The sequence below is a fragment of the Gavialis gangeticus genome, unplaced genomic scaffold, assembly GCF_001723915.1.
Source record: "Gavialis gangeticus isolate Ggan-Ray unplaced genomic scaffold, GavGan_comp1, whole genome shotgun sequence".
Taxonomy (NCBI): Eukaryota; Metazoa; Chordata; order Crocodylia; family Gavialidae; genus Gavialis; species Gavialis gangeticus.
In genome coordinates this window covers 67,289,379-67,300,744 of record NW_017729030.1, presented here as the reverse complement: position 1 = coordinate 67,300,744, position 11,366 = coordinate 67,289,379, and the positions used below count along the sequence as shown (strand labels likewise).

At 47.7% G+C, this 11,366-nt stretch overlaps 1 protein-coding gene across 2 annotated transcripts in view; it reads left to right on the top strand.

Annotated features, from left to right (window-relative positions):
* SEPT11 (septin 11) overlaps window positions 1-11,366 on the top strand; it is a 144,332-nt gene that overhangs the window by 66,619 nt on the left and 66,347 nt on the right. For both annotated transcript variants that reach the window (XM_019522316.1, XM_019522315.1), the window contains exon 2: window positions 10,558-10,672. In XM_019522316.1, coding sequence (XP_019377861.1) covers window positions 10,558-10,672 — 115 coding nt within the window. The remainder of the gene's footprint in view (window positions 1-10,557; window positions 10,673-11,366) is intronic.

Sequence of the window (11,366 nt, the reverse complement as noted above, 5' to 3'; positions counted from 1 at the left end):
AATAACCTCCCTCTGCCTCAGGGGCCATGCCGGCAAGTTTCTGGCTGTGCCCCCGCTGCTGCAGGAATGCCAGGTGGACCCTGGCTCTGGTTCCTGCTGGTGGGATAGGGAGGCCCTCTCTGGCCAGTTCAGTCCAGGCTATTGCCTGCCCACCTGCTTCACTGCAGTTGAGGGTGCACTCTACTGCCCCCTGGCACCTGGTCTGAGCAACTGCAGGCATGTGCCTGCATTTCCTCAGGCCCGAGGGAATGTCTGTGTATTTGCAAATTGGTTCAACCTAAGCAGGTTAGACTAACTTGCAAAGATTGAATCAATTTAGGCTGGGGCTTTTTGAATGTCTGTCCCTAGCCACAAAGTTTATTTCTTAAAGCTCATCTCTGAAACTGCCTTCAATTCTAGAAAACCTATAGCAGTGGTTCTCACCCTTGTTAGACTCAAGGCACCTGTCAAAAACTGCCAGCTCTTAGCTTTCACTCACTTTTTGACCACGGAAAAATACTAGAGCAGTTGTGTTGTGAAGAACTAAGAAACTCTACAACACAAAGCTAATACAACCAAGTGGTAGAACAACATCACCTGAGAAAAGTCTACTTTAGGAAACCTATGCAATAAATTAATATGTTAAACAACACACAGCATAGACTAGCATCTATCTTGTTTTACAGCAAGTTGGAATATTTTTGACAATATGAATTCCTATTTGAAATCTCTGGGCTTATCTTGTGAACTGTGTGGATCTGTAAAAGGATCTTATGGCATCCTAGAGTGCTGGTACCCCCTGGTTGAGAATCACTGTCTTCAGATAGTAACTTCTCAGTGGAATGTCTCGAGTGTGTCCTGTTTGCAGCCTCCTTGGGCCCAAAAGCCCCTCAGATTTAAGCTGAGGTAACTGCAGAGCAGCTTTCTGTATAACTGAAACCGATACTGTATTGTCCTTTTGGCTGTTCTGGCAGGCCATGCTTTACCCTATGAGATACTGTGTGGCCACAGTCTGTGCTGGCTGTTGACCAAATCCCCCTTCTTTCCTCCCTTCCACAAAATAACAATTGTTTTTCACCAAAGCAACACAGTAACTTTATTCAAGGAGAAACTTCTTCAGTCCCCTGAGGCTCAGTGGCTGCACTAACTGTTGCAAAATAATATTTTGACTGGCAATGTAGTCTTCCTATTGGCAGCTTTAATTCTCCCTGAAGTTACCCAGAACTTGGGGATAAATGATGCCTCTGTCAGCTGAGATGCTAGTGTTGGGCATTTTCTCAAGGGCAGACTCACCCCAGTAAGTTGCTGCTTGCTGGTAAGACGACCACAGCATATTGCAGATTCTAAAAGAGGAAAGATCTGAGGGCTTTAGTACTGAGCAATACCCACTTAGGACAAAACAGGCAGTCACAGGAAAATGTTATAATGTATTGCAGGGGGTCAGACTCGATGATCTATTGAGGTCCCTTCTGACCCTAACGTCTATGAATCTATGAATTGCTCTGTGGAGCTGTAGGAGGACAGACATGCCCTTCCCCTCTGCCTGTTATCTGTCTTTTTGTGTGGCTTAGGTGGCATAATCCCCCCTCCCCTCTGGGGTAGAGGCACGCTGTGAGCTGGGGCTCTGCACCCTGCTGCCTTTTGCCCTGCGAGCTCAGCCACATGATGCCAGTGTATTTCCTGCCATTGGGCAGTCAGGGGATGCACTTTGCAGCCTGAGTACTCTGCATCCCCTGCCTGTCTGGTGGGCAGCAAAGGCATCATGCAGCTGAGCTCCCAGGGCAAAGGCAGCAGGGTGCTCTTCCCAGTCAGAAGGGAAGCCCAGCTGCAGGGAGCCCTGCCTCTTCCTACCCCCGCCCCCTCAGGACAACCCATCCTAGCCTCAGGGCCCCATTCACCCCAGCCCTGCTCCTGTTCCTGCTTCTGCCCCACTCTCTCCCAGTCATCTGGGCCTTGATCTCCCTCTCTGCCCTGCCCCTTCTCCTCCACAGATTTACCAACTGGGAAAATCTAGAGGTTTGAGGGTTTGATCAGGAAATCATGGGTTGGAGTTATTTTGACTTGGAAATCCTGAGTCTTGTGATGTTTTTGTGACAGTTGGTATTACCGCAACAGCAGTAGTGCACAGGTTCCCTCTACAGCACCTGCTGCTGGCAAGCAGGGGACATCTGCAAAGGGAGGGGGGGCACAGGCAGAGAGCAAGTGCTAAAAGGAGGAATCTGTGCTCTCTTGTTGAGACTTGACTTCCCCGCACAACTGTGGGACAGGAGCAGCTCTGGGGCTCCCTCTGCACTTAGATCAGCTAGGGGCAGTGGTGGAAGGGGGCATGTCACCATGCTCCTCTGCCCCTGGTGACCTGGTTTGGATAAAGCTTTGATTGGACAAAGTGTGCAGTGGGAGGGGATGTCTTTCCACAAAGGATTACGTGCCTGCACTACAGTGCCTTTCAGCAGGGAAGTTCTTCCTTTTAAGCTTCACGGGAGAAGAAAACATAATAATCCTGATTCTGACCAAGGCAATCATTGGGTAAGCTCTGTTGCTGCAGCCAATACCCAGTGTTTTTGAGGAAAATGTAGCAGCCAGAAGGAAAAATTTCCTTCCAGCCCCATGCAGCACCCAGCAAAGCCCAGAAGCATTGGAAATACCCATAATAGACCATAGACATAGCTATGCCTGGGTCATCCCTGACCAATATCTGTCCCATCTCTTTTTGAACATCTCCAATGACAGGGAATCCGTAACTTCCGTAGGCAGTCTGTTCCAGTACCTCGATGTTTTAACAGGGTGTGTCTACATGAGATGCTACTGCGCAGTTGTTACTGTGTATTTATTTAGTACTTGTATTAGCAAGTACTGAACAAATGCACAGTAACCAGAGTTCGCCAGAGAATGTTTTTTAGGTCATGCTGCCACTCAGTAGCCTAATAATACTGTGCAGTAGTGCATTAGCATTGTCTGTGCTGTGATGTGCTGCTGTGCAGGTTTTTGGTTACTGCTTAGTCAGCATCTTGTGTAGGCGTATCTACAGTGAAGAAGCTTTTTCTGATATCCAATCTAAATCTACTTTGCTGGAACTTCAAGCCATTGGTCCATGTCCTCCTCTGCAGCAGAAAAGAAGGTGTTTTTCCTCTTCATGGCAGCCCTTCAACTTTCTATCATGTCCCCTCTTAAGTACCTCCTCTTCCACAAGCTGAACATGCCTATTTCCTTCAATTTCTCCTCATGTGGCTTGACTTCCAAGCTCTCTTTTCACTTTGGTTACTCACTTCTGGACCTTCTCTAACTTTTCCATGTCCTTTTAAAAATGTAGAGCCCAAAACTGCACCTAATATTCTAGATGAGGCCTAAACTAAGGAGTAGAGGCACTATCATTTCCCATGTCTTGCATCTAATGTTTCTATTGTCCCAAAATGCAGCTGCACAAAAGGTGAATTCGCCACACTGCAGACTACTACTGAGTCTGTGATCTGCCAAGACTCCCAGATCCTGCTCTGTAGGTCTGCCATCCATCTAGGTGTCACCCATTTTGTATTTGTGTTTTGGGGGAGGAGGGAGAGGGTGCCCCCCTGTTGCTTCAAGACTGTGGGGCTTCCCACACTTTACTTTACTTGTAAGTTTTTTGGAGGGGGGAGCTTTTATGGGTTCTTGGTTTTTTTTCTGGAGAGCCTGCCAAAAGTGCAGAGCCTGCTGCTTGGAGATGGCCCAAAGCTACAACTTAATTATCCTGATTAAGCCTGGGGAAACCACTAATCCATGTTTAATAATGTGGATTAATGGCTTCCCCAGGCTTAATCAGGGTAATTAAGACATGGTTTGGAGCCATGTGGCAATCTGCAGGGAGGGGTGGGACTGCTGGAACACCTAAGCCAATAAGGGTATGTGTATGGATCCCTGCAGCACTTAGGCTATGAAAATGGCAGCTGGCCTTGGGATCTGCCTGCAAAATTGGCCAGCCACCTCCTTGAGTTTGGTAGACCCTTACATATAGCACAATAACTTGCATGCCCTGAGAGAACTGCAAAACCCCTTTAAACGCGTCTCTGTGTAGCATTGAACATGTAGGTCTCCCTTGCTTTATGCTGTGCATGTGTTCCTAGGAAACTGCATAACCTGAATTTGCATAAAGGGAACCCACTTTACAATGTAACAAATAGGGTTACCTTCCAGGACCTCGACTGTACTGACCCCCAGAGCCATTTCTACCACTTTCACAAGACAGTACACACAACCACAGGGCAGTGGTGAATGTTACCATAATGGAGAGGGCAACTACAGAAACATGTGTTGCAGACAGTGAGCAAGGAGCACAGATCCACACAGGAGACTGTTTTTTTGGTGTGCATCACTCCCACAATGCACCGCACAAAGCAGCTGACTGCAGACTTCTACCATACTGACTGCGTAAGGGTGAATTTACCTCGCATATAACTCATTTTTAGTATAAAATGGGTCATCGCATAACGAATTTGCACATACAGAACGTGCATAAAGAGAGGGAAACCTGTACTAGTTTTGTCCCCTCTCCAGACCTGTATGCTATTTTACTAGGAGCACAATGTGAATAGCATTGATCTTGACTGCCTCCCTTGGTATAAATCAGAAATAGGCAACTCCTGGCATGCATGCCAGTTAATGGCACATGGAGACACTTTCCCCGGCATGCCAGGAGAGGTGTGAGGAAATTTATTTTTAAAAAATGCTGCTCCGGGCTCTCTGGAGCAGCCTCAGGTTCCAGCACTGCAGAAGGTGCTAGGGGTGGACTCAAGCAAACACAGGCAGAGACTCTGTCTGTATTCTGCTGACCCTACCCCCTGTGCCTGGGCTGTGCCCCCCAGCCTGGCCCAGCCCCTGGAGGGAGCTGTGGGTGGGCAGGGCCAGGGTCTGGGCCCTGGCAGGTGCTGGAGGCTCCCAGTGGGTGGGCAAGCCTAAGGCTCTGACAGATAGATGCTCCATCCTACCTGGGCAGGGCAGCACCTAGGTGCTAGGGGCTGGGGCCGGGTGGCATGTGGACAAGCAGGTGCAGGAGGAGGTGCCGTGAGCAGGCTAACCTGGCTGGCCCCTTGGGGAAGATAAGGGCTGGGCGGTAAGTGGGGCTGACCCAGGGCTCCACAGGCTTCAGCTGCAGCTGGCAGGTGGGGCCGCCCAGTGGCACCCAAGGTGGGTCCTGGCCTGGCCTGCACAGCTCTGCAGGGATGCAGTGCACTTGCTCTGCCCATGAGGGGACACTGCCTGGCCTGGGCAGGATGCTGGGCTCGGGGTGGAGGCAGCTCTGGGCTCTGCCTCCCTGTACGCCAGACACGGCGCAAGCAGGGCAGAGCTACCCATGTTGCAGGAGCCCAGCTCTGTGAGCCCCCTCGGCCCCAGGAAGAGTCTCCATGCCTGGCCTGGCCTGGCCTGGCCTGGCCTGCCAGAGCCCTGGTCTCAGCCTAACCCACCCACAGCTCCCCTCCAGGCTGGGACAGGCACTGCACAGAGCCACTGTACTTCAGGCTCCCAGCTGGCTTGACTCTTGCTGCCTGTGGCAGCTGTTCCCAAGGCCCAGGGGTCTCCTGCAACCAGGCTCCCGCACTGGGGGTGGCTCTGTCCCACTCATGCTGTGCCCAGTGTGCAGGATGGCTGAACCTGGAGCTGGGAGCCCCTCTGAGCTTGGCATCCTACTCTTGTAAGGCGGTGTCTCCTCATGGGCCAGGTAGTTGCATCCCATCCCTGCGGAGCTGCGCAGGCCAGACCAGGCCTCATCTCGGGTGCTGCTGGATACCACTGCCTGCCTGTCAGCCGCAGCCTGAGCCCATGGGCTGCCCCAGGGCTCTCTGCTTCCTGCCCAGGCCCTGCCTTTCCAAGGGGCCAGCCAAACCGGCCTGCTTCCCCCTGTGCTGCCTGTACTATGCTCCGAGCGCCTGGCCTTGGCAGTCCTGTGCTGCCCCCACCTGGGTGGGGTGGGGTGGGGCATCTGTCTGCCTGAGCTATGGCCAGACCTTCCTTCCTAGGCCTGGGCCTGGGTTTCCCCTGCTCTGGGACCATCAAGGAGGCCTGAGCCCCCCAGCCCTGGTGGCTGCTGCCTCCCTCTGCTGGGTACTGCCCTGAATCAGCAGGCTTGAGCTGCGGTGCATAGCAGTGGAAGACATTGGTGGCAAGGCGCACACCTTCCTTTTTCCTTTTTTTTTTTTCCTTTCTCTTTCCCTCTTTCTGTTTTTTCTCTTTTTCTCTCTCTCTCCGTCTCCTCTCATCGCAACAAAAAAATATACAACAACAAAGGTAGTATACGAAGTTTTATTTATTGACACCAGGTTTAGAATTTTTAGAAAACCTGGCATTTACCGTTTTAAAAAAAAGGAGCAATTATGATTAATTATATTAATATGCCATGCATCCTGCCATGTCTTCCCCGTCCTGGTTTTGTTTTTCTGGCATGCCAGCACTCCAGCACCTTACAAGGTAGACATTGCGGTTTTTTCAACACTCCGGTGGCCAAAAATGTTGCCTATCCCGGTCTAAATTCCTTCTGCTTTTCCATTGTTTTTTTTTATTTAAAGTGCAGGAAAAATACGATCCCAGGTAAGGAGAAAGTGTCTCCAGGTGCTGCATCATACAGTCTCACTTGTCCAGGGATGCTCATACTCAGAAGTACCATTAGCTTTCTGCTGGCATTTTGCCAACTTGTAATGCACAGAAATGCATATGGCGAGATTCTGTTCCAAAATTCCTAAGTGGACTTAGGTGCCTAAGAGCAATTCTGTTCCACTTTATTCAAGTCCCTGAAAACTGATTAATGCATCCATTTTTGTAACATATTGTAAGCCGCTGTGGGGTGCACTTGCACAGCTGGCATTTTTTCTGAAGCATGTCTGGCCAGGCACCTCTGCCACTGGGCACTTTTGTTCCAGCTGCCCGGAGTCCAACCATTGGTGTAGTATGCCCTGCCCTAATGATGATTCTGGTGATCTCCCTGTGGTCTTGCAGCAAATGGGAGGATGAAATGCAGTCTTTGGCTTGATCCTTATTTATTTAATTTTTTGGCTCAGAGAGACTGTCTAGGTGCCAAAGAGCCTGATTCAGTGCTTGCTGAATCTGTGGAAAGTCTCCCATTGACTTTGGTGGCCTTTAAATCAGGTATAATTTTGTCTAGTAGTTCCTACACAAATATCTGGTATTAGAAAATTTTGAGGTCTGAGTTTTATAGGACTTTTAAGTTCTATGTGTTGTAGAGCTTATAAAATTTGAAGTCTTAACTTTTATAGCCTCTTGTAGAAAAAGGAGGTGTGTGGAATGAGTGCTGCTCTTCTACCATTTCATTACATTTTCTGTCTGTATTCAAGGCATTTATGTAAATATGCTTTGCCAGAAGAGAGAACCAAAACGTCTGACTTTATAGACTAACCCACAAGCTATTGTACAGCTGTTGTGGAAAACTCTAAATATAATATTGGATTTGCTTCAAACCACCATCCTATAAAGGTCTCTGCTGCTGTAACCAGCCCCGTTTTTGTCTCTCTGTTCAGGGTGCCTGGCCAGACTCACTGAGACCAAGGGGTGGGGAGGGAACAACTGGTCAACCATCCCTTGGCATAAGCAAAGCTGAATGAAGAACTGACAGCTCTCCAAATAGGGGACAGTACTTTCCCGATGAGACTTCAGAACTTGAGATGTGCTGTGAAATAGAAAATGTGTCAGGGGGGAATGATTTCCTTGCTTTCTCACCTTATATAGGATGTGGGTAATGCCAAGCTATTCATTGTATCGTTCTCATGCACTTACTCTTGCGTGCTTCCTTTCGCCATTGACAGACGCTGCAAAAGACTTTGAAAGCTACAAGGGATTTAGTTGGTTTGCAGGGTACTGTTTAAGCAGATGTTTGGCAGCTTTACCTGATTGCAGACTGGAGTGACCCAAATAGGGTATGAGATGTGCTGGCACTAGGACCTAGCTGCCACCCTTCCTCCACCCTACCATGTTCCAGGTTTCCCTCGCTTTATGCTAAACATGCATTCCTGGAAAACAGCACATAATTCAAATTTGCATAAAGGAAACTCACTTTACAATGTAACAAATAGGGATATGTTCCAAGACCTTGACTATACTGACCCCCAGACCCATTTTTACCACTTTTACAAGAAAATTTTGATACTCACCAACAGCAGACGGTACACACAAGCACAGGGCACTATCATAATGGGGATGGCAGCTACAGAAATGAGTGTTGCAGACAACAAGGGAGGAGCACAGATCCAGACTATATTTTGGTGTGCTTCACTCCCACAGTGCATCACACAAAACAGTTGACTGCAGGCTTCTACCACACCAATCACATAAGAGTGAATTTACCTTGCACACAAAGAATTTTTGGTATAAAAAGGAACATTGCATAAGAGTGAATTTGCACATACTGAACCCACATAAAGCGAGGGGAAACCTATACAAGGAGGTTTCCTGCCACTGCTGCTGCCTTTTCCCACTGTGGGGCTACTGGTTTCCCACTGCACCATAAGAGAAGCTCCCTGCCATCAAAGACCAAGCTCCACAGATCCCATTCAGCCTATGGGTTCTATGTTGCCAACCCCTGGTTTAAGCAATGCGAGTTATACCATGTTGTGATTATAGACAAACACTCAAGACATAAGCATAAACTAGCCTATTTTCTGTTTATGCTGCTATATTGATCACCAGGTTCAATAAACATAGTTTTTTCTCATTCATGTATGCCTAACCATGAACTTCATGGTGGGGCAGTAGGCAACCTCTGCCAGACCATCTGTTTCTCGCTAACTTGCAGCAAGGTGTTCCCTGCGGGCTCATCTCCTGTTCAAACTCCTTCACTGTCCTGTTAGGGGGCATCTGTAAATGATCATTTCTGTTGCTACAGTGGAGTCTTCAAAAGCCTTTTTTCAGTGACAAATTAGAATAGCAGGTCTGGCTCTCCACTTGCCTGTACTGGTTTAAATCAGGAATGCAGGCCATCCTCGACTTACAACGTTTCGAGTTACAATGTTTTGCACTTAGAGTGTTTATAAATTGACACCCTGTGTCAACTTTATGGTGTCAGTTTTGACTTTACAACCCTTGATCTGATGCCATGTCATGCCAGTGGACAGGTTCGCTGTTTCACTCATCTCCGTGGAGAACATCTGTCCAAACTTCCTTGGAAACTTTTTTTTAAACAAAACAGACAAGACTCCAGAAGAACCTGCAGCCAAGACTCCTGAGAAGACTCCAGCCAAGAACCCTTCAAAAAGTCCAACCAAGAGCCTTTCAAAGAGTCCAGCAAAGTCACCTCAAAGAAGTCCTTCCAAATCAATATGATTGCTATTTACAATATAAATACATTAATGTAGCTATGTTACTCATCTATAATTGATCAAGTACAAAATTCTGGGATATTTTTGGTGAAAATAAGGTATCGGGCCTTGGTTCAGGAACCAATCCCACGTTTATAACGTTGTTTCTTATGAGAAAATAGGTTCCAAGTTACAACATTTTGACTTAAGACACGGTTTTCAGGAACCAATTGTGTCATAGGTCTGAGGACTGCCTGTAATGTAATGGAAGTCAAAATTCCAAGGAGCCAGTTGGGACACAGTATGAGTACTAACAGCAACGTTTGTCATGAGGACACATCCTGTATTTGAAGGGCTGCTAAGGTGCAATAGTGTAGAAATTCCTTTGCACACCTGAAGGAATGTTCTGTACAACAGCTGCGCAACAGCTGCACCCCAGCATCTGATCCTTCTGGACCACCAGTGCTGTAGAGTAGTGATGAATCAGGCCAAACAGCCTGATCTCCTTGGTATATCGTGTGGTGATATGACAGGAGGGTCACTAGATGGGGCTAGATTTATAGCATGATGTGACATGGATGGGGCAGGAGTGCTTTGTGCTTGATGTTATGCAGGACTTAACAGTCTGATGCTCCTGTGTCTGTACAAGATGAGTTATGAGGCATCTGAAGCTCTTGCCTAGCACTCTGGTTTCAGTGCCAGTATATTCAAACCCACCAGTCACACATTGAAGAAATAGGCTTTGGAAACGTTTGCTTTTTGGTTTGGGGTTGTTGCCAGATGCCTTTGAGTTGGCTGCAGAGAGTTGGGTAGAGCATGTACAAGGAAGACATGAAGACTTGGGAGGAAACTAGACCAGATTTGTAGATCATTAGAAATCTGCTGTATGGACCTCATTTTGCCTACAGGTGGGGTCATGGTAGTACTAAGATGGTGATGCTGGGAATACTGAGGCAGGAGCCTGAAGGTGAGGACCTTGGGGCAGCCACACATGAGCATTATGCTAGAGGAAAAAATACATTGCCTCCAGAGGAAGGTATCTGGGTTACAACTGGGGTAAAACTTCTCAGGTAGGAGTAGATTTAACTTTAGGCTTACCCACATGCATGCTCTGCAGTCCTTGAACTTTCTTCCCCACCTTGGAGCATTTGGGTTTTCCTGTCCAGATGTCTATGGCCATATGTTGTGGAAGATCTGTTGAGAGACTATTATCCACTCCTCTGAAAGCCTAGTATTTCTATATCTTTCACGTAGATAAATTACTCTATTTTATCTTAATTACAACTATTTCTGCTTGGAATTTCAGAATGATGACCTTCGAAACCTGTCCCTGTCTGGTCATGTTGGCTTCGACAGTCTTCCAGATCAGCTGGTCAACAAGTCAACGTCACAAGGCTTTTGCTTCAACATACTATGTGTTGGTAAGTTAATCTGCCCTGATGAGCAAAATGGCTTTTCAATTCGTGTGTGTTTTAAAGTGCTTCAGGGATTAACAGAAGGAGATCTGGAACAGCTGAATGTCTTGTTTGCCTATTATTCTTGAAAGTCTCTGGATTAGGGTCAGAGTGGAGAGCAGTAAGGGTGATGTTGTGGTAGAGGTCTGCTATAGACCTCTAGTCCAGGAAGTGGTGGATGAAGCTTTCTTTAGACAGTTAGCAGAAATTTCCTGATTACAGGCCCTGGTTCTCATGGGGGATTTCAATCACCCTGACATCTGCTGAGAGAGCAATACAGCAGTGCACAGGCAATCAAGGAAGTTTGTTGACAAACAACTAGGGGAGGAGTATAAGAGTATTGCTTGGGTATGCAAGGATGAAGTCAGGAAGGCCAAAGTGCAATTGGAGTTGCAGCTAGCAAGGGATGTGAAGGGTAACAAGAAGTGTTTCTACAAGTATATTGGTAACAAGAGGAAGATCAGGGAAAGTGCAGGTCACTTACTGAATGAGGGAGGCAACCTAGTGACAGAGAATGCGGAAAAGGCTAAAATTATGCCTTTTTCACCTCAGTTTTCACAGGCAAAGTCAGGTCCCAGGCTGGTACACTTGGCAGCACAGTTTGGGGAAGAGGTGGGCAGCCAACTGGGAAAAGAAGAGGTTAGGGCTGTGGCAGCCCAGG